General features: G+C 41.5%; 1 protein-coding gene across 1 annotated transcript; it reads left to right on the top strand.

Moving 5' to 3' along the window:
• The first annotated feature begins 1,503 nt into the window (after nt 1–1,503).
• On the top strand, nt 1,504–23,181 carry LOC134191570 (uncharacterized). The gene is made up of 32 exons (XM_062660192.1): nt 1,504–1,976; nt 2,031–2,143; nt 2,203–2,418; nt 2,476–2,625; nt 2,682–2,906; nt 2,968–3,157; nt 3,222–3,371; nt 4,952–5,101; nt 8,831–8,992; nt 9,047–9,159; nt 9,219–9,434; nt 9,492–9,641; nt 9,698–9,922; nt 9,984–10,173; nt 10,238–10,387; nt 13,035–13,184; nt 17,077–17,238; nt 17,293–17,405; nt 17,465–17,680; nt 17,738–17,887; nt 17,944–18,168; nt 18,230–18,419; nt 18,484–18,633; nt 18,807–18,956; nt 21,015–21,176; nt 21,230–21,342; nt 21,404–21,619; nt 21,675–21,824; nt 21,877–22,101; nt 22,163–22,352; nt 22,419–22,582; nt 22,882–23,181. Exons 1-32 carry the CDS (start codon nt 1,796–1,798, stop codon nt 23,179–23,181), a joined length of 5,607 nt encoding a protein of 1,868 aa, XP_062516176.1. The 5' UTR covers nt 1,504–1,795.
• Nucleotides 23,182–23,832: the final 651 nt, after the last annotated feature.

Raw genomic sequence — 23,832 nt, 5'->3', positions numbered from 1 at the left:
TAATCTCTAAACGTTTTCATTAGGTCAGTGTTGTGGAATGTACCGGATTAGTGATTTCCTATATCACGCTGACGTTGCTTCACGTTCTAATCGAACTTACTAATTATATATTACATTTTGTTACACGAACAAGTCTATCATGCAATGAAAACAGAAAAGAATCGCTACTACCGTGCAACATGGCCTCTGAGTAATTTCCTACATCAGACTGACGTCACTTCATTTTTGTAATGGACCTTACCAATTAGATATTACATTTTGTTACACGAACAACTGTATAATGCGATGAACACTGAAAAGAATTACTACTACCATGCAACACGACCTTGTAATATGGATCCTAAGTGCGCATTTGAAAGTTCTTCAAAATCTCTAGCTTGGGACAAAAATATCAAAGGGCAACAACATTCATATTTCTTTCAATATGAGTCTACCAACATTTTAACATTTTAAAAGCAAAGAATTAAAGTTGGATGAGCGGTGCAACGATGGTCACGGTTTAGAGGGCTTTTCAGCTTTGGATCATAAATCATAACGAACTGTCTCGTTTCCGAAAATCTTGCTGATCGGATTATCGATTGGTAGTGTCCTGTTGAAGTCATTTTGACGGTCCTGTTGGACGCCGCATTACTTCGAAGATTTTGCTGCTGCCATTGCAAGGAACAGGTGTTTGGAACCTGGCATCTATTTGACACGAATCCCGTTTGGAAATATATCTGAGCAGCAGGAACTTACAAGTCACGTGCAGTTACATACTCACCCGGATAATCTGTTCCCCGTATATATACCAAGTCACGACTCGCAGTGACTCTCGCCATTTCGACAGTCTTGTTGAACGTCGTCACTTCGAAGACATTGCTGGTGTTGTGGGGAACAGGTGTATCGAACTTGGCAGCTCTTTGATGGGCGTAGATGGGCAAATGACTGTGGGCGTTTTTCAAGACCCAGATATAAGAAAAAATCTTTCATTTTTGACCCGGATATAAGAAACATATCTTCCCTTTTCCCAACGTCGCCCGCAATAGACGACACGTTCTGCACATATCGTGTGACGTCGGGAACGTGCAGTTTAGATTCGGCAGAGATTGCCATTACTGAGATATTCGCGTGTGAGCGGAGACTTCCATCCGCAGGAAATCGTGTCTTTGCGGGAGCAGTATGGAAGACGACGACAATCTCACCTTCAACATGGACGGATTCGGCGTGCGTGAGCCAAATTTGGTGAAGATCGGACTCGCCCTTCCTGGAGAACTGATTTACACACACACACACACACACACACACACACACACACACACACACACACACACACACACACACACACACGGATGCGCACACAGATGCACACGCACGCGCACGCAGACAGATAGACAGACACATAGACAGACGGACAGACAGAAGTTGACAGCTCTCCTTTATATACAATGTATATATATATATATATATATATATATATATATATATATATATATATATATATAGATGCAGTACGTAACCGTTACGGGCACATTAAGTCTGCATCTGAACTAACCAATTTGTACTTTGACTCAAATCTACATTGTGTCTTACGAAATTCTACTTTAATTTGCATGGTCGCATCCACATACATTTTTAAAAGTCTGTGTATTTGAAATTTGCTTGTGCACTAACTAACACATTGTAGATGTGGAGTGAAGTGCTGTGTCTTCTGAAGACACTTGAACAGCAAGAGTTGTTCTAATTACGCAAGGCATTTGCAAATAGAAAACTATATCATGATCATGATAGACTTTGCAAGGCAAATTTATATCTTCTGATGTTGGTGTCACTTTCAGATTGTTTGTGCAATGTTGCTGGTTCTGAATCATCAGCTGGTGGGAGCTGCAATGCTACGACAGGACAGTGTACATGTAAAGCCAATGTGAAGGGGTTGAAATGTGATACTTGCAAGACAGGATTCTTTAATCTGCAAGCATCAGATGTTGATGGATGTGAACGTAAGAAAGCAATTGTGTGGTGACAGATCTTGATACTTATGTCACATGTTGTAGCTTGTAACTGCAATGTTGATGGATCTACTGCAGCATCGATGGGTGCATGTAATGATGCTGGTCAGTGTGATTGTAAGGCAGATGTGATTGGCCTGAAATGTGACACTTGTCAAGTAAGAATTGTAATGGTATACAGATGATGTAGTTCTGTCATGTCTTGTTGATATATTAGGACGAGTTCTTTCTGACTGGTAGTGATTTTGCTAATGGCTGTCAACAATGTGGTTGCTCCCTGTCGTCTGCAGTATCACTGTCATGTAACCAGTTAACAGGACAATGTCCTTGTAAATCTGGTTTGACTGGTCGCACTTGTGGCATCATCGAAGACTTCCACTGGTTGCCTTTCTTAGAGGGTCTCATCTATGAAGCAGAGTCTGCTTGGCTTAGTGTAAGTTAGAGACTTGTGTTGTGTTATTAGTAAACGTTTATGTGCTTGCCAACACAGGGAGGAGCCATGGTTGAGAGACGAGTCAGTGATCTTAGCAAGTTTACTGGAACGGGTGGAGTGAGAATGAGTGGTGATGGTAATCGCATTACGTTTCGTGTGATCGTTCCACAGAGATCAATTCAGTATAGACTGATTATTCGTTATGAGGTGAGCAATTGTTGCTTGGGCTTGTCAGAGTTAGAGTAAGTCATTATGTGGTGTAGGCACCAAGTTCATTTGACAGTGTCGTGTTGACAGCAGTGAGATCAGGTGATGGGGCAAGTGTACTTGCTGATGAAGGCATATTACCATCTGCACCTACATTTGCCAATCCTCACGAAAGACCGTTAATTGGACAGCAGATTGCTGGCTCTGAACTGATTGTTAACTTTACTTACAGTCTTAATGCTGGAGCTGGAAATCCCGTCGACGGATTTTTTGTTGATTCGGTCTGTTTTAGATGAATGTGACATTTGGATAAAGTATTGTTTAATTGTGGGTTTGTTACAGCTTCTACTTATGCCATTACACACCGATCTTCCTGAGTTTCAGGCGTTATCTTTTGGTGATCAATTAGTGTTTCCATTCACTTGCAATGATGTGCGGGAATCTGTACCACAGTCGTCTTCAGCAAGTCTCACAGAGTTTTGCAGAAATATCACTATTCTAATCAATGCCGCTCTTTTCAATGGAGCATTGAGTATGAAGACAATCTTTGTTTGATTTTGTAGTTTTGAATTAAGAATGTTTTGTGATGTGTGTAGATTGTAGTTGTGACAATGTGGGAACATTGGGTTCTAGTCAATTGTGTGAAAAGCTAGGTGGTCAGTGTAATTGTGCATCAAACATTGTCACTCGAACTTGCTCAGCGTGTGACTACACATATTTTGGATTTGACAGTGCTGGCTGTGAAGGTAATTTGTGTGTGTGTGTGTGTGTGTGTGTGTGTGTGTGTGTGTGTGTGTGTGTGCATGTGATTGAGCGCCTGCATGCCATCTTGCTGTTTGATTCACCTGGCTTCTAAAGCTTTTGATTTACAACATGGCAGAATGGATTTGAATCATATGGGTGGGTGCTTAAATTGGCTCAATTTTGCAAAGAAAGCTTTGTTTGAGAGGAAACGTTTGTTTGGCCTCATTTGCGTGACTTACCGCCACATCGCAATGATGCCTGATGCACATAATTAATGGCGTCACAATAACTCGTTAGCTGAATGGCAGATTGTATATTAGTGCTTACTGGAAAATCTGCCAGTCCACCAAAATATATTCCCTGTCAATATTTCATCTTAATGGTATTTTGCAACGTATGAGCTCTGGTTAATTAAAGGAAAACTCTCACCAAATCAACAATCTCTCAGATGAAAGCAGTCACGTTGTGACACAACCCTTTGCAACCATTTACTGCAGACATTTACCATAACAGAGAAGTAAAGCATTGAAATTACCTGTGTGGGCATGTTTAGTACCCTTATAAGTAAGTAAATTCTGATTGCTGGTTGGCAAGGAAGCCCGATACCTGTGCACTTTTCAAGGTAAGGAATGTGTTGTGATTTATTGACTAAAACAACTGGAACCCCAAACTTATCACGCAAGTATCGACTGTGTCAATAGAACCATGGAGCCTCAAAAAGAGACCCTTCTTAGATTAGTTCATAGATAGTGTCTTGTTGCATTTTGGGTGTGTTAGGAGCACTTGGTTTGGTTCAACCTAAAGTATTTACTTCCAAACGAGAACAGAGAGTAAGGTAATATGGAAAATCGTCTGAACAACTCATGGTTCATTCTCAGCTTCTGTGGCTGGCTGAACCGTAAGCTTCCTGCAAGAAGATACTAGCCTTGTATCTTTCTTTCAGCAAGTTTTTAGTATTTGGTGAGAGTTCTCCTTTAAAGACACACATGTAGCTCAGTATCTTGTAGCAGTTTGTGTTCTTTGTAGTAGACCATGAGCGGTGTTTTTGCTCAGTTGTTACGTCAATCGACAATGACATCACAAGTGTTTGACGTCTTTGTCTTTGTCATCTAAATTGCAGAAATATCTAGATGTGTGCCTCAGGAGTAGAAATGACCTGACCTGGTCTTTGACTGGCGGTAGCGGCCATTGACTGTATCGCTCAACAGAGAACTGACTGTGAGCGAGAGAAGGAACATCTACATTAGTAAATAGTTGTTGCTTGTCCTGTTAACATATCACGTGGAAAGAATGGGCACAGCTGCTGGTTAGGAAACATAATCATTTGTGAAATTACAGCAAAAGTGCTTCCGATGACATGTAATATTAATGGAAATGATTGACAGAGTTATCTTGGTGTGAGCTTGGCAAAACGCTGTCATAGCCCCTCTGGCAAAACACTGCATTCTGACTAGATTAGTCTGGTTAAGCGAATAAATGCACTTAATCACAAATTTTAGCATGTGTAGCAATTTGGTAGGGTACAGTAGGATAGCATGAATTTAAGGATTGTTTTTTGACATTTTGTGTATTTGTATTGCAGCCTGTATGTGTGATGTCATTGGGTCAAACTCACCTCAGTGCAATGAGACTGGTTATTGTGACTGCAAAGGAAATGCAGGCGGTCAGAGGTGTGACATCTGTAAATCAACATTCTTCAATTTTACCAGCAGCAATTCAGATATCTGTGAAGGTAATTGTACATTGTAATTAGCACACTGAAATTAGGACGTGAAGATCTACCATTGCTTGCGATTTGTGAAAATCAGAAATAGTGAGCAATAGCCGAGTTGTCTTAATCATAGTTCTGCTGCTGTTCATAGATGCAATTCCAGGTGTATTGTAGATCTGATAATAGTTGATCTCTGGAGGTGGGGGACTTGACCACCTGGAGACGTCCTCTTATTTATAACAGGCATATCTGCACAACGCTTGACTTCACTCAATGGAACATCTGCAGATCACATTGCAAGAGCACTAACAAGTTTGTCATACTTGTTCCTCGGAGTGTTGTTGATAGACTTTTCTACGAGAATCAGGCTTTCCAAAGAGGCTCAGCTGGCAGTACATTCTTATTGCAAACTGCAAGAAGGCAATATTACCCTGTGAACATATAGCACTTGGCACCTTTACTCCCCTGGGTGTTAGGCAACACTTCCTTGATTACCAGAAAAAGTTTTACACTTTGCACATTAAAACGACAGTGTCAAGATTTGTGGGCATGCTTCTTCGCTCTAGGCGTGTCACACTTTGCGCAAACTTACATCGGGGTTCTTAGGACAGCATTATGGCATTTCGTGACGATAGAACACGTACTAGATACTACGCGTACTAGAATGGTCTTCATAACACTTGCTGTGCACTTGCAGCGGCGTCCTGTTTCTTAATGTGCACCTCCGTGGCTTCTCTTGTGAGATATCGATGTCATATCGTTGACAACTTCCGGGACTCCTGTCCATCATGTGCGGCTTGTAAAGAGCTCGTGTTTGCCATAGAAAGGAACCATTCGAAGTCAAAAACAAACGCTATGCCTGCTCTATATTTGCAAAACTTACACGACATATCAAATCGATGCGTAATGATTTAGTCAAGTATGATGATATCGGCAGTCAGGCACTCAAAGCACGACAAAAGTCGATCTATTGCCAAAACGTGGCAGGTAAGGCAATAACTATGAGTGAAATCGCACTTGCCAATGATTTCTCGTTTTGGTGAACTTGAAAATTTTCTACCTAAGTTCAAGTTTGCGGGGTGTTCAGACACTAGGTATCCAAGGCTAAAATCTTGACAGTGTTTCTCTAATAAAACACACCCTAGCTGCGATTTCTGTGAGAGTGAGAAGAATCATAGACTATAAGTATATCGAATAGACAGTGAAGCTAAAATTTGTTTGATACGCCATTTTGTACTTTCAATTCGAAAGTCCTTTTGACCCCCTACCTTCCATTCGAAATACCTTACGTTTTCCTTTACATTAAAAAAGCCTAGACTTTCCTTACAAAGCACAAACTTTTCCCGTACTCCAAAAAGGTTTTCATCAATGTCATATGTTTCTCGTAACATAATGAACATTCAATTGCCATATAGCCGCTTAAATCCATGCATTTTATCGCACACTGCAAATGAACTGATGGAATCACGTCCAGTAAATGCATACAAATCGACGAGAGCTTGGGAAACTGTATGGGCCTACAATGCGAGACATTGCAGACAAATCGATACTGCGAACTCGCTGTTTTGTTCCTGTTCAAAATATTATTGTACGAGGAGATTGTGAGGCAAGAGTGCACCCTAGATAATGGCGAAATTTGTGTCGTGTAAAGGAATTAGGACACTAGTGGCATGCACCGCCTTGCATGAAGTGGCAATTGAGTGTTCGCATCTTCTTGTGTAGCCTCCAATTCACAAGCAATAATTATAACCGACTGCTACATACCTCCAGCATTGAGTTCCATGCACTTGTCATGTAAAGCTGCATGGCATTTGAAAGCTTAATGCAAAACTCTGTACTTAACGCTAAGCACTATTTTGGAGGTACTTCTAGTGACATCAGTTCTAATATGACCTAAAATGCTGAGTGCACTTCCATTACTGTACATCTGACGCTACTGCTGTACTCTTCCAGTTACATTCATGACTTCATTTGTAGATGTTGAGTGCATTCGTTTTCGATCAGTACATTTACATGACGCTACTACATATGTACATCCAGTCCGTAAATGCTTTCATTACATCATTTTTAATAACCTGTTTGTTCTGTACTTGCTTCTGACGTTCCCACGTACTTCTACTAAAAGTAATCTCAAAACGTTTTCATTAGGTCAGTGTTGTGGAATGTACCGGATTAGTGATTTCCTATATCACGCTGACGTTGCTTCATGTTCTAATCGAACTTACTAATTATATATTACATTTTGTTACACAGACAACTGTATAGTGCAATGAACACTGAAAAGAATTGCTACTACCGTGCAACACGACCTCGTAGTACGGATCCTAAGTGTGCATTTGAAAATTGTTCAAAATCTCTAGCTTGGGACAAAAATATCAAAGGGCGATATTCATATTTCTTTTCAATATGAGTCTACCAACATTTGAAAAGCAAAGAATTAAAGTCGGATGAGCGGTGCAATGATGGTCACGTTTTAGAGGGCTTTTCAGCTTTGGATCATAAATCATAACGAACTGTCCTGTTGAAGCCATTTCGATGGTCCTGTTGGACGCCGCATTACTTTGAAGACGTTGCTGCTGCCATTGCGAAGAACAGGTGTTTGGAACCTGACATCTATTTGACACGAATCCCATTTGGAAATATATCTGAGCAGCAGGAACTTCGAAGTCACGTGCAGTTGCATACTCACCCGGATAATCTGTTTCCCGTATATATACCAAGTCACGACTCACAGTGACTCTCGCCATTTCGACAGTCTCGTTGAACGTCGTCACTTCGAAGACATTGCTGGTGTTGTGGGGAACAGGTGTATCGAACTTGGCAGCTCTTTGATGGGCGTAGATGGGCAAATGACTGTGGCGTTTTTCAAGACTCGGATATGAGACAAAATATCTTCTCTTTTTGACCCGGAAATAAGAAAAAGTCTTCCCTTTTCCGACGTCGCCCGCAATAGACAACACTCTCTGCACATATCGTGTGATGTCAGGAATGTGCAGTTTAGATTCGGCAGAGATTGCCATTACTGAGATATTCGCGCACGAGCGGAGACTTCCATCCGCAGGAAATCGCGTCTTTGCGGGAGCAGTATGGAAGACGACGACAATCTCACCTTCGACATGGACGGATTCGGCGTGTGTGAGCCAAATTTGGTGAAGATCAGACTCGTCCTTCCCGGAGAACTGATTTACTCACACACACACACACACACACACACACACACACACACACACACACACACACACACACACACACACACACGCACGTGCACACACACACACACACACACACACACACACACACACACACACACGGATGTACACATGCCATGCGCACACACGTGCATGCAGACAGACAGACAGACAGCCAGACAGACAGAAGTTGACAGCTCTCCTTTATATATACAATATATATATATATATGCAGTACGTAACCGTTACGGGCACATTAAGTCTGCATCTGAACTAACCAATTTGTACTTTGACTCAAATCTACATTGTGTCTTACGAAATTCTACTTCAATTTGCATGGGCGCATCCACACACATTTTTAAAAGTCTGTGTATTTGAAATTTGCTTGTGCACTAACTAACACATTGTAGATGTGGAGTGAAGTGCTGTGTCTTCTGAAGACACTTGAACAGCAAGAGTTGTTCTAATTATGCAAGGCATTTGCAAATAGAAAACTATTATCATGATCATGATAGACTTTACAAGGCAAATTTATATCTTCTGATGTTGGTGTCACTTTCAGATTGTTTGTGCAATGTTGCTGGTTCTGAATCATCAGCTGGTGGGAGCTGCAATGCTACGACAGGACAGTGTACATGTAAAGCCAATGTGAAGGGGTTGAAATGTGATACTTGCAAGACAGGATTCTTTAATCTGCAAGCATCAGATGTTGATGGATGTGAACGTAAGAAAGCAATTGTGTGGTGACAGATCTTGATACTTATGTCACATGTTGTAGCTTGTAACTGCAATGTTGATGGATCTACTGCAGCATCGATGGGTGCATGTAATGATGCTGGTCAGTGTGATTGTAAGGCAGATGTGATTGGCCTGAAATGTGACACTTGTCAAGTAAGAATTGTAATGGTATACAGATGATGTAGTTCTGTCATGTCTTGTTGATATATTAGGACGAGTTCTTTCTGACTGGTAGTGATTTTGCTAATGGCTGTCAACAATGTGGTTGCTCCCTGTCGTCTGCAGTATCACTGTCATGTAACCAGTTAACAGGACAATGTCCTTGTAAATCTGGTTTGACTGGTCGCACTTGTGGCATCATCGAAGACTTCCACTGGTTGCCTTTCTTAGAGGGTCTCATCTATGAAGCAGAGTCTGCTTGGCTTAGTGTAAGTTAGAGACTTGTGTTGTGTTATTAGTAAACGTTTATGTGCTTGTCAACACAGGGAGGAGCCATGGTTGAGAGACGAGTCAGTGATCTTAGCAAGTTTACTGGAACGGGTGGAGTGAGAATGAGTGGTGATGGCAATCGCATTACGTTTCGTGTGATCGTTCCACAGAGATCAATTCAGTATAGACTGATTATTCGTTATGAGGTGAGCAATTGTTGCTTGGGCTTGTCAGAGTTAGAGTAAGTCATTATGTGGTGTAGGCACCAAGTTCATTTGACAGTGTCGTGTTGACAGCAGTGAGATCAGGTGATGGGGCAAGTGTACTTGCTGATGAAGGCATATTACCATCTGCACCTACATTTGCCAATCCTCACGAAAGACCGTTAATTGGACAGCAGATTGCTGGCTCTGAACTGATTGTTAACTTTACTTACAGTCTTAATGCTGGAGCTGGAAATCCCGCCGACGGATTTTTTGTTGATTCGGTCTGTTTTAGATGAATGTGACATTTGGATAGAGTATTGTTTAATTGTGGGTTTGTTACAGCTTCTACTTATGCCATTACACACCGATCTTCCTGAGTTTCAGGCGTTATCTTTTGGTGATCAATTAGTGTTTCCATTCACTTGCAATGATGTGCGGGAATCGGTACCACAGTCGTCTTCAGCAAGTCTCACAGAGTTTTGCAGAAATATCACTATTCTAATCAATGCCGCTCTTTTCAATGGAGCATTGAGTATGAAGACAATCTTTGTTTGATTTTGTAGTTTTGAATTAAGAATGTTTTGTGATGTGTGTAGATTGTAGTTGTGACAATGTGGGAACATTGGGTTCTAGTCAAGAGTGTGAAAAGCTGGGTGGCCAGTGTACTTGTGCATCAAACATTGTCACTCGAACTTGCTCAGCGTGTGACTACACATATTTTGGATTTGACAGTGCTGGCTGTGAAGGTAATTTGTGTGTGTGTGTGTGTGTGTGTGTGTGTGTGTGTGTGTGTGTGTGTGTGTGTGTGTGTTTGTGTGTGTGTGTGCGTGTGTGTGTGTGTGGTGCTATAGCGCAGTTGGTTATAGAGTCATCTTATGGAGTATAAATGAGTACCTGGTCATTGACTGGGGTGGCAAAGACCCCCCTCGACTACGACAAAGTCCATCAGCCACTGGGGTCCTGGTGGACTTCGGGTGCCCACACCACAGTTGGTGTTGCAGTTGGTGCTCCTGCGAGTATCTGGCCAGGCTCCAGGAGATTATTTAGCATGGCCCATAGCTCTTAAGTAGTGCACAGGAACCTAGCCATTTGCCAACAGAACAGAGTGTATTGTTGCTAACTGCAAATGCAGTCATTAGGTGTGTTCACACTATGGTTTGCAAACCATGGTGTGTTGTGTTTTGATTTGTGTGATACGAGGAAACAAATTAGCATACAGTACAAACCTGTGTTCACACTGGACTGGGTTTGATTACCTGGTTTGTCAACCTAGCACACTATTGTGATCCGTTGTTTGAGCAGGAATCTCTAGACATGGCGTCTGACAACAGAGTTAGAATACTTCGCATGACAAACGACACAACAGTTCGGTACTCAGTGCTAGCACTGCGATATCGACGAAAACGACGTCTTCTGTCATCTTGCACGTGCGAGATTCTTGCTGTTGACGCCCTGTGTCTAGAGCATCCACCACAGTAAGACGATGACTTCCACTGCTACTCTCGTAGCTATGCGCTAGGCAGACTGCTACTCTGGTTACTAGGCGCTAAACGGCTAGGAATGTTTTGATAGCTCCAAACCAGACTCAAGTAACTGCAAACCAACCTTTGCAAGTACGGTTTGCAAACCCAGCGCAAACCAGCATTCCATGCGGCAGGTGCAACGTTTAACACTAACTTAATTATGATAACAAGCCCAAACCAGGCTTGCAAACCATAGTGTGAACACACCTATTGACAATGCACATAATCTGGCTGGGGGGCGTAACCATAGCGAAAGGCAGCTCTTTATCTATTTGCCTTTTTGTATTTGTGTGTGTGTGTGTGTGTGTGTGTGTGTGTGTGTGTGTGTGTGCATGTGCCATGCATGCATGTGATTGAGCGCCTGCATGCCATCTTGCTGTTTGATTCACCTGGCTTCTAAAGCTTTTGATTTACAACATGGCAGAATGGATTCGAATCATATGGGTGGGTGCTTAAATTGGCTCAATTTTGCAAGGAAAGCTTTGTTTGAGAGGAAACGTTTGTTTGGCCTCATTTGCATGACTTACCGCCACATCGCAATGATGCCTGATGCACATAATTAATGGCGTCACAATAACTCGTTAGCTGAATGGCGGATTGTATATTAGTGCTTACTGGAAAATCTGCCAGTTCACCAAAATATATTTCCTGTCAATATTTTATCTTAATGGTATTTTGCAACGTATGAGCTCTGGTTAATTAAAGGAAAACTCTCACCAAATCAACAATCTCTCAGATGAAAGCAGTCACGTTGTGACACAACCCTTTGCAACCATTTACTGCAGACATTTACCATAACAGAGAAGTAAAGCATTGAAATTACCTGTGTGGGCATGTTTAGTACCCTTATAAGTAAGTAAATTCTGATTGCTGGTTGGCAAGGAAGCCCGATACCTGTGCACTTTTCAAGGTAAGGAATGTGTTGTGATTTATTGACTAAAACAACTGGAACCCCAAACTTATCACGCAAGTATCGACTGTGTCAATAGAACCATGGAGCCTCAAAAAGAGACCCTTCTTAGATTAGTTCATAGATAGTGTCTTGTTGCATTTTGGGTGTGTTAGGAGCACTTGGTTTGGTTCAACCTAAAGTATTTACTTCCAAACGAGAACAGAGAGTAAGGTAATATGGAAAATCGTCTGAACAACTCATGGTTCATTCTCAGCTTCTGTGGCTGGCTGAACCGTAAGCTTCCTGCAAGAAGATACTAGCCTTGTATCTTTCTTTCAGCAAGTTTTTAGTATTTGGTGAGAGTTCTCCTTTAAAGACACACATGTAGCTCAGTATCTTGTAGCAGTTTGTGTTCTTTGTAGTAGACCATGAGCGGTGTTTTTGCTCAGTTGTTACGTCAATCGACAATGACATCACAAGTGTTTGACGTCTTTGTCTTTGTCATCTAAATTGCAGAAATATCTAGATGTGTGCCTCAGGAGTAGAAATGACCTGACCTGGTCTTTGACTGGCGGTAGCGGCCATTGACTGTATCGCTCAACAGAGAACTGACTGTGAGCGAGAGAAGGAACATCTACATTAGTAAATAGTTGTTGCTTGTCCTGTTAACATATCACGTGGAAAGAATGGGCACAGCTGCTGGTTAGGAAACATAATCATTTGTGAAATTACAGCAAAAGTGCTTCCGATGACATGTAATATTAATGGAAATGATTGACAGAGTTATCTTGGTGTGAGCTTGGCAAAACGCTGTCATAGCCCCTCTGGCAAAACACTGCATTCTGACTAGATTAGTCTGGTTAAGCGAATAAATGCACTTAATCACAAATTTTAGCATGTGTAGCAATTTGGTAGGGTACAGTAGGATAGCATGAATTTAAGGATTGTTTTTTGACATTTTGTGTATTTGTATTGCAGCCTGTATGTGTGATGTCATTGGGTCAAACTCACCTCAGTGCAATGAGACTGGTTATTGTGACTGCAAAGGAAATGCAGGCGGTCAGAGGTGTGACATCTGTAAATCAACATTCTTCAATTTTACCAGCAGCAATTCAGATATCTGTGAAGGTAATTGTACATTGTAATTAGCACACTGAAATTAGGACGTGAAGATCTACCATTGCTTGCGATTTGTGAAAATCAGAAATAGTGAGCAATAGCCGAGTTGTCTTAATCATAGTTCTGCTGCTGTTCATAGATGCAATTCCAGGTGTATTGTAGATCTGATAATAGTTGATCTCTGGAGGTGGGGGACTTGACCACCTGGAGACGTCCTCTTATTTATAACAGGCATATCTGCACAACGCTTGACTTCACTCAATGGAACATCTGCAGATCACATTGCAAGAGCACTAACAAGTTTGTCATACTTGTTCCTCGGAGTGTTGTTGATAGACTTTTCTACGAGAATCAGGCTTTCCAAAGAGGTTCAGCTGGCAGTACATTCTTATTGCAAACTGCAAGAAGGCAATATTACCCTGTGAACATGTAGCACTTGGCACCTTTACTCCCCTGGGTGTTAGGCAACACTTCCTTGATTACCAGAAAAAGTTTTACACTTTGCACATTAAAACGACAGTGTCAAGATTTGTTGGCATGCTTCTTCGCTCTAGGCGTGTCACACTTTGCGCAAACTTACATCGGGGTTCTTAGGACAGCATTATGGCATTTCGTGACGATAGAACACGTACTAGATACTACGCGTACTAGAATGGTCTTCATAACACTTGCTGTGCACTTGCGGCGGCGTCCTGTTTCTTAATGTGCACCTCCGTGGCTTCTCTTGTGAGATATCGATGTCATATCGTTGACAACTTCCGGGACTCCTGTCCATCATGTGCGGCTTGTAAAGAGCTCGTGTTTGCCATAGAAAGGAACCATTCGAAGTCAAAAACAAACGCTATGCCTGCTCTATATTTGCAAAACTTACACGACATATCAAATCGATGCGTAATGATTTAGTCAAGTATGATGATATCGGCAGTCAGGCACTCAAAGCACGACAAAAGTCGATCTATTGCCAAAACGTGGCAGGTAAGGCAATAACTATGAGTGAAATCGCACTTGCCAATGATTTCTCGTTTTGGTGAACTTGAAAATTTTCTACCTAAATTCAAGTTTGCGGGGTGTTCAGACACTAGGTATCCGAGGCTAAAATCTTGACAGTGTTTCTCTAATAAAACACACCCTAGCTGTGATTTCTGTGAGAGTGAGAAGAATCATAGACTATAAGTATATCGAATAGACAGTGAAGCTAAAATTTGTTTGATACGCCATTTTGTACTTTCAATTCGAAAGTCCTTTTGACCCCCTACCTTCCATTCGAAATACCTTACGTTTTCCTTTACATTAAAAAAGCCTAGACTTTCCTTACAAAGCACAAACTTTTCCCGTACTCCAAAAAGGTTTTCATCAATGTCATATGTTTCTCGTAACATAATGAACATTCAATTGCCATATAGCCGCTTAAGTCCATGCATTTTATCGCACACTGCAAATGAACTGATGGAATCACGTCCAGTAAATGCATACAAATCGACGAGAGCTTGGGAAACTGTATGGGCCTACAATGCGAGACATTGCAGACAAATCGATACTGCGAACTCGCTGTTTTGTTTCTGTTTGAAATATTATTGTACAAGGAGATTGTGAGGCAAGAGTGCACCCTAGATAATGGCGAAATTTGTGTCGTGTAAAGGAATTAGGACACTAGTGGCATGCACCGCCTTGCATGAAGTGGCAATTGAGTGTTCGCATCTTCTTGTGTAGCCTCCAATTCACAAGCAATAATTATAACCGACTGCTACATACCTCCAGCATTGAGTTCCATGCACTTGTCATGTAAAGCTGCATGGCATTTGAAAGCTTGATGCAAAACTCTGGACTTAACGCTAAGCACTATTTTGGAGGTACTTCTAGTGACATCAGTTCTAATATGACCTAAAATGCTGAGTGCACTTCCATTACTGTACATCTGACGCTACTGCTGTACTCTTCCAGTTACATTCATGACTTCATTTGTAGATGTTGAGTGCATTCGTTTTCGATCAGTACATTTACATGACGCTACTACATATGTACATCCAGTCCGTAAATGCTTCCATTACATCATTTTTAATAACCTGTTTGTTCTGTGCTTGCTTCTGACGTTCCCACGTACTTCTACTAAAAGTAATCTCAAAACGTTTTCATTAGGTCAGTGTTGTGGAATGTACCGGATTAGTGATTTCCTATATCACGCTGACGTTGCTTCATGTTCTAATCGAACTTACTAATTATATATTACATTTTGTTACACAAACAACTGTATAGTGCAATGAACACTGAAAAGAATTGCTACTACCGTGCAACACGACCTCGTAGTACGGATCCTAAGTGTGCATTTGAAAATTGTTCAAAATCTCTAGCTTGGGACAAAAATATCAAAGGGCGATATTCATATTTCTTTTCAATATGAGTCTACCAACATTTGAAAAGCAAAGAATTAAAGTCGGATGAGCGGTGCAATGATGGTCACGTTTTAGAGGGCTTTTCAGCTTTGGATCATAAATCATAACGAACTGTCCTGTTGAAGCCATTTCGATGGTCCTGTTGGACGCCGCATTACTTTGAAGACGTTGCTGCTGCCATTGCGAAGAACAGGTGTTTGGAACCTGGCATCTATTTGACACGAATCCCATTTGGAAATATATCTGAGCAGCAGGAACTTCGAAGTCACGTGCAGTTGCATACTCACCCGGATAATCTGTTTCCCGTATATATACCAAGTCACGACTCACAGTGACTCTCGCCATTTCGACAGTCTCGTTGAACGTCGTCACTTCGAAGACATTGCTGGTGTTGTGGGGAACAGGTGTATCGAACTTGGCAGCTCTTTGATGGGCGTGGATGGGCAAATGACTGTGGCATTTTTCAAGACTCGGATATGAGACAAAATATCTTCTCTTTTTGACCCGGAAATAAGAAAAAGTCTTCCCTTTTCCGACGTCGCCCGCAATAGACAGCACTCTCTGCACATATCGTGTGATGTCAGGAATGTGCAGTTTAGATTCGGCAGAGATTGCCATTACTGAGATATTCGCGCACGAGCGGAGACTTCCATCCGCAGGAAATCGCGTCTTTGCGGGAGCAGTATGGAAGACGACGACAATCTCACCTTCGACATGGACGGGTTTGGTGTGTGTGAGCCAAATTTGGTGAAGATCAGACTCGCCCTTCCTGGAGAACTGATTTACTCACACACACACACACACACACACACACACACACACACACACACACACACACACACACACACACACACGGATGTACACATGCCATGCAAACACACGTGCATGCAGACAGACAGACAGACAGCCAGACAGACAGACAGAAGTTGACAGCTCTCCTTTATATATACAATATATATATATATATTACTAAAAAAAAAATCATTACAAAAGCATGGGCTGTAACTATTACAAGATATAATTGGTCGTCCCCTAACATTGAACCGGGGGACGAAAGTTCTAGCCTTATAAGCAAACTAAATGACGACCCTATCATACCTGAGAACGCACCAAACAATAAATATAATGTACCTATATATATATATATATATATATATATATATATATATATATATATATATGCAGTACGTAACCGTTACGGGCACATTAAGTCTGCATCTGAACTAACCAATTTGTACTTTGACTCAAGTCTACATTGTGTCTTACGAAATTCTACTTCAATTTGCATGGGCGCATCCACATACATTTTTAAAGGTCTGTGTATTTGAAATTTGCTTGTGCACTAACTAACACATTGTAGATGTGGAGTTTAGTGCTGTGTCTTCTGAAGACACTTGAACAGCAAGAGTTGTTCTAATTACGCAAGGCATTTGCAAATAGAAAACTATTATCATGATCATGATAGACTTTACAAGGCAAATTTATATCTTCTGATGTTGGTGTCACTTCAGATTGTTTGTGCAATGTTGCTGGTTCTGAATCATCAGCTGGTGGGAGCTGCAATGCTACGACAGGACAGTGTACATGTAAAGCCAATGTGAAGGGGTTGAAATGTGATACTTGCAAGACAGGATTCTTTAATCTGCAAGCATCAGATGTTGATGGATGTGAACGTAAGAAAGCAATTGTGTGGTGACAGATCTTGATACTTATGTCACATGTTGTAGCTTGTAACTGCAATGTTGATGGATCTACTGCAGCATCGATGGGTGCATGTAATGATGCTGGTCAGTGTGATTGTAAGGCAGATGTGATTGGCCTGAAATGTGACACTTGTCAAGTAAGAATTGTAATGGTATACAGATGATGTAGTTCTGTCATGTCTTGTTGATATATTAGGACGAGTTCTTTCTGACTGGTAGTGATTTTGCTAATGGCTGTCAACAATGTGGTTGCTCCCTGTCGTCTGCAGTATCACTGTCATGTAACCAGTTAACAGGACAATGTCCTTGTAAATCTGGTTTGACTGGTCGCACTTGTGGCATCATCGAAGACTTCCACTGGTTGCCTTTCTTAGAGGGTCTCATCTATGAAGCAGAGTCTGCTTGGCTTAGTGTAAGTTAGAGACTTGTGTTGTGTTATTAGTAAACGTTTATGTGCTTGCCAACACAGGGAGGAGCCATGGTTGAGAGACGAGTCAGTGATCTTAGCAAGTTTACTGGAACGGGTGGAGTGAGAATGAGTGGTGATGGTAATCGCATTACGTTTCGTGTGACCGTTCCACAGAGATCAATTCAGTATAGATTGATTATTCGTTATGAGGTGAGCAATTGTTGCTTGGGCTTGTCAGAGTTAGAGTAAGTCATTATGTGGTGTAGGCACCAAGTTCATTTGACAGTGTCGTGTTGACAGCAGTGAGATCAGGTGATGGGGCAAGTGTACTTGCTGATGAAGGCATATTACCATCTGCACCTACATTTGCCAATCCTCACGAAAGACCGTTAATTGGACAGCAGATTGCTGGCTCTGAACTGATTGTTAACTTTACTTACAGTCTTAATGCTGGAGCTGGAAATCCCGCCGACGGATTTTTTGTTGATTCGGTCTGTTTTAGATGAATGTGACATTTGGATAAAGTATTGTTTAATTGTGGGTTTGTTACAGCTTCTACTTATGCCATTACACACCGATCTTCCTGAGTTTCAGGCGTTATCTTTTGGTGATCAATTAGTGTTTCCATTCACTTGCAATGATGTGCGGGAATCGGTACCACGGTCGTCTTCAGCAAGTCTCACAGAGTTTTGCAGAAATATCACTATTCTAATCAATGCCGCTCTTTTCAATGGAGCATTGAGTATGAAGACAATCTTTGTTTGATTTTGTAGTTTTGAATTAAGACTGTTTTGTGATGTGTGTAGATTGTAGTTGTGACAATGTGGGAACATTGGGTTCTAGTCAAGAGTGTGAAAAGCTGGGTGGCCAGTGTACTTGTGCATCAAACATTGTCACTCGAACTTGCTCAGCGTGTGACTACACATATTTTGGATTTGACAGTGCTGGCTGTGAAGGTACTATGTATGCATGTGCATGCGTTTTTGCACATGTGTGAAATGTGTGCGTAAGATATGAACGGAGTATACATGCATTCTTGCATGACTGGTTGAGTGAGCTTGCATGCACACTTTTGCAAATGGCTCTTGCTGCAAGCGACATGAGCTGAAGTTGTGTGTTCACATTGTAGCTTGTATGTGTGATATGATTGGATCCAACTCAGTTGAATGCAATGAGACTGGTTATTGTGACTGCAAGGGAAATGCAGGAGGGCAGAGATGCAATGTTTGTAAACCAACATTCTTCAATTTTAACAGCAGCAAGTTAGACATTTGTGAAGGTGAGTATAGAAGTAGTTTGTATTTTGTAGATGTAGTTTGTCTATTCAAACTTGTGATTATTTGCATTATTTTCTTAAAGTTTGGCAGAAGTAGCCAAACTGACGACAAAGTAACTTCTGTTTTGCAAGCTTGAATTTACTGGGTTGCACCATAAATGATCTTCGTCTTAGGAGATACAAAAGAGCTTTGTTTCTTACTATAATAGTGGCTGTCAGTCAGATAGGATGTTTTCATAATTTGTGATACGGTAAATTCCACATGATCAGGACTTGATTAATCAAACATGATTGGGGATAATCGGGAGAGTTTGTTGAGAATGGATTTCTCAGTATGTACTGCTGATTAAATGAGATAAGTGCCTATTTGTAAAATTTAGTTTGTGGGTGATAGCGGTTTTTGCTTTCCAAAGTAAGAATAGTATTGATGAATCTCTCTGTGCCTACAAGCATATGTAGTTGTTAGATTTAAAGTGTTATTGTGATTATATGGATGTGAAACACAACATCGCCCATGGGAAGCAGTGTTGTTATGGTTACCCGCAACACAGTGGGATTTAACAGTCAAGTGTACAGTACGTTCTGTGTGCACATGCATACGACTTAGCATGCTTCTGACTTAAGGGTATGCTATTCCTCAATTCCAGCCAGCTCTTATAGAAGGTAGATGCACAATCTGCATTGCTGGCATCGCCCGGCACCTCTCCATGGCTTCTTTCACACTTTGAGTTTCTGATACCATCACGATAATGCTCTGTGCTCCACCCATTATCGAGAAAGCACTTTGTCGTTCAACAGCAAGCTATCTCAAGATGGTAAATGGTAAATGTGTGGATAAAGAACGTAACGCGCTTGTTGTTAGATTTCTCAAAATGTCAAGTACGAGTAGCAAAACTGCCGTGGTAGACAAGAACGCAATTCGCATTTCTCTCTCTATACCAGAATAAAGACTGTATGTCATAGAACGTGGTGCACCCAAGATGTTCCCTTGGTCTGCTTCGTTATGCCACAACTTGAAATCGGGGCACTATTTCAAGTTTGTGTAGATGTGTCTGCACATGCTTGGTGAATCGTGAGCTGGCACCTTTAAACAGAATGTTGTGGGCTACTTGGAGTATAAATGGTAATCGGTGAAAATCATGAAGTCAAAATTCTCTCTTTGAATAGTGATTTACGGGTCGAACAGTTGTGGTCTTTCACCTTTAGTTAAAGGAACATTTCGGCCACATGCGCTAGTAAATTACACCCAGCATACACCTTTGATTGTTGGTTACCAACAATCAAATTGAGACATTTGACGCATTTGCAGAACGAGATATGCTTACGTACGCTCTTAACTGATTAAATGATAAATTCTGTCGGACGCGTTTGTAACTTTTTTGATCGGGGCTCCAACTTCTCGAATATCTACCGTAGATCACAGTTTGCAAAGCGTGCTGTTTGGTTCAGTAGCTGAAACACTTATGCACAACTTACTCATACTTATCAAGCGGGCAATGCTTTTCTAGCGTGACGCCGAAGAGGGTTTTCTTGCCACCACGTGTATCACGTGACATCGGCAGCAGTCAGTGAAGCATGGTGGATGCTGAAACAGATCCGGACGGCAAAACAGATCTGGACGCCAATACCGCTCACTTCTTTATTCTTTTAGTTGTGTTCATGTGTGACAGACCACGTATGAACAACTGTTTTTACCACACGCGTTGCAGTTCTTGTCACTTCCATCAGCGCATGCAGCCTTTGCTTTTTGCCGCAAATGTATGTTAGCACGCGTCTCTGAAACATTGCGTTAACGCAAATCTCCGAAATGTCTCTTTAAACATAATATTCAAGATGTATAACATTTAGCTAAGAAAAATTATCCAAATGATTTAAATCAACTAACTAGACCAGTCAGTTTCTCTGAGTGTAATGTGCTGCAATGCATGTGCTGTTCGATGTAATAAATGTTAGTTACTATTGGTCTAACATTGTTATCTTGTTTGTATTGAAAGCACAAAGAAGTTTGTAAATTAGAAGTATTGACATAGATCACTTTGTAATGTTGTTGTGGATGTTTAGATTGTCTCTGTGGGGGTATTGGTTCTGATCCCTCAGCAGGTGGGATCTGCAATGCTACTTCAGGACAGTGTACATGTAAAGCCAATGTGGAGGGGTTGAAATGTGATACTTGCAAGACAGGATTCTTTAATCTGCGGGCATCAAACACTGATGGATGTGACTGTAAGAAAGCAAATGTGTTAACAGAACTTGATACTTGAAGTCAAATCTTGTAGCTTGTAACTGCAATGTTGCTGGATCTACTGCAGCATCGATGGGTGCATGTAATGATAGTGGTCAGTGTGATTGTAAGGCAGACGTGGTTGGCCTGAAATGTGACACTTGTCAAGTAAGAATTGTAATGGTATACAGATGATGCAGTTCTGTCATGTCTTGCTATAATATATTAGGATGAGTTCTTTTTGATTGGTGGTGATTTTGCTAATGGCTGTCACCCATGCGGTTGCTCCCTCTCGTCTGCGGTGTCACTGTCATGTAACCAGTTAACAGGACAATGTCCTTGTAAATCTGGTTTAACTGGTCGAACTTGTGACATCATCGAAGACTTTCAATGGCTGCCTTTCTTAGAGGGTCTCATCTATGAAGCAGAGTCTGCTTGGCTTAGTGTAAGTTGGAGACTATGTTGTGTTATTAGTAGACGTTATGTGCCTCTCCACACAGGGAGGAGCCATGGTTGAGAGACGAATCAGTGATCCTAGCAAGTTTACTGGAATGGGTGGAGTGAGAATGAGTAATGATGGTAATCGCATTACATTTCGTGTGACCGTTCCACAGAGATCAATTCAGTATAGACTGATTATTCGTTATGAGGTGAGCAATTGTTGCTTGGGCTTGTCAGAGTTAGAGTCATTATGTGGTGTAGGCACCAAGTTCATTTGACAGTGTCGTGTTGACAGCAGTGAGATCAGGTGATGGGGTAAGCGTACTTGCTGATGAAGGCATATTACCATCTGCACCTACATTTGCTAATCCTCACGAAAGACCGTTAATTGGACAGCAGATTGCTGGCTCTGAACTGATTGTTAACTTTACTTACAATCTTAATGCTGGAGCTGGAAATCCCGTCAATGGATTTTTTGTTGATTCGGTCTGTTTTAGATGAATGTGACATTTGGATAGAGTATTGTTTAATTGTGGGTTTGTTACAGCTTTTACTTATGCCAGTACACACTGATCTTCCTGAGTTTCAGGCGTTATCTTCTAGTGATCAATTAGTGTTTTCATTCACTTGCTATGATGTGCGGGAATCTGTACCACAGTCATCTTCAGCAAGTCTCACAGAGTTTTGCAGAAATAACACTATTCTAATCAACGCCGCTCTTTTCAATGGAGCACTGAGTACGGAGACAAACCTTTGTTATGATGTTGTAGTTTTGAATTAAGAATGTTTTGTGATGTGTGTAGATTGTAGTTGTGACAGTGTAGGAACATTAGGTTCTAGTCAAGAGTGTGAAAAGCTAGGTGGCCAGTGTTCTTGTGCACCAAATATTGTCACTCGAACTTGCTCGATGTGTGACTATACATACTTTGGATTTGACAGTGCTGGCTGCGAAGGTAATTTGTGTATGGCATGTGTGTGTGTGTGTGTGTGTGTGTGTGTGTGTGTGTGTGTGTGTGTGTGTGTGTGTGTGTGTGTGTGTGTGTGTGTGTGTGTGTGTGTGTGTCTGTGTCTGTGTGTGTCTGTGTGTGTAAGGAAATTTTGTCATATATTCAATATAATGGTAAAGAATAGTTGCAAGTCAAGTTCACACTACTCTTCAACTGTTAGCTTAAGCTCTTCCTTTTATCGTAAGCGGAAAGAAATTAATGATGCAATGTGGAAAATAATCAACTGCTCAAGTTTGGTGTGGATGTTCGAACGTTAAAGGGTGTGGGCAGAACTGACCTTCTTGCCAAAGAGTTGATTACAACTGATATTACATTATGTGGCATTACTGAAACTGACTTACCTGGCGCAGGCATAATGGATTTAGATGAAGAGTCCTGCTATCGTCTGTTGTTTTCTGGACCACCTGAGCTAGCTTCCACGGGTGTTGGTCTAGTGTTTAGACGTAATGTGTTGAAGTCACTCAAATCGTTTGATCCTATCTCAGGGTTCTCGCTACAGCGTGGCAGCGTGACGCTGTGCCATGCTCCAGCAGGAGTGGGCCACGCTCAGAAACAGTAGATAGGAGTCCAAAGTCATACAGATAAGGAATGTTTGAGAATTCCATACTACTGAAACACAATACCACATTTCTTAGTATAGGTGACAATAGCCACAATCTAAGCTTTTACAAAGTAATGTGGGGTGATAACCTCGTTTCAAACGTACGAATAAGTGTTGATTGTAGTCCCAGATGCACTGCCTCTGATTCTATTTGGATGCCTTCCAGTGACCCGAAAAGTTAGAGTTTATGCGCTCTCTGGTCCGGAGGTTCAAGGCAACCGGAAAGTACACCTCTTGTCTGGAAAGTAGCACCTAGAATCTACTCTAGACTAGTCATGGCTTCATGGAAAGCACCAACAGTGGTCCAAATCAAGCAATGCTTGACCAGACAGACTTGCTGTAGATTCGTCTTTGGAACTTGCACATGTGCAACCTATTAACATTGCTAAGAAGGGCTTATGGCGATCAAAGTTGATTTTCATGCGTCATGGACTCTCCCATCCCGCCATGTTTCCAAAAATCTCTAGCGAGAACCCTGCTACCTCAGATAGGATATTGCGTGCTGATGACTTTCTCGGTGGCAAAGGATATTTGAATGTCGTTGTTTGTTACACTTCAGCAGAACAATGCGAAGATGTAGTTAAACATGACTTTTATCAACAACTTGAT

The sequence above is a fragment of the Corticium candelabrum genome, chromosome 15 (assembly GCF_963422355.1).
Source record: "Corticium candelabrum chromosome 15, ooCorCand1.1, whole genome shotgun sequence".
Classification (NCBI taxonomy): domain Eukaryota; kingdom Metazoa; phylum Porifera; class Homoscleromorpha; order Homosclerophorida; family Plakinidae; genus Corticium; species Corticium candelabrum.
The sequence above is the reverse complement of the archived record's forward strand: the minus strand, read 5'-3'. Positions and strand labels throughout refer to the sequence as shown.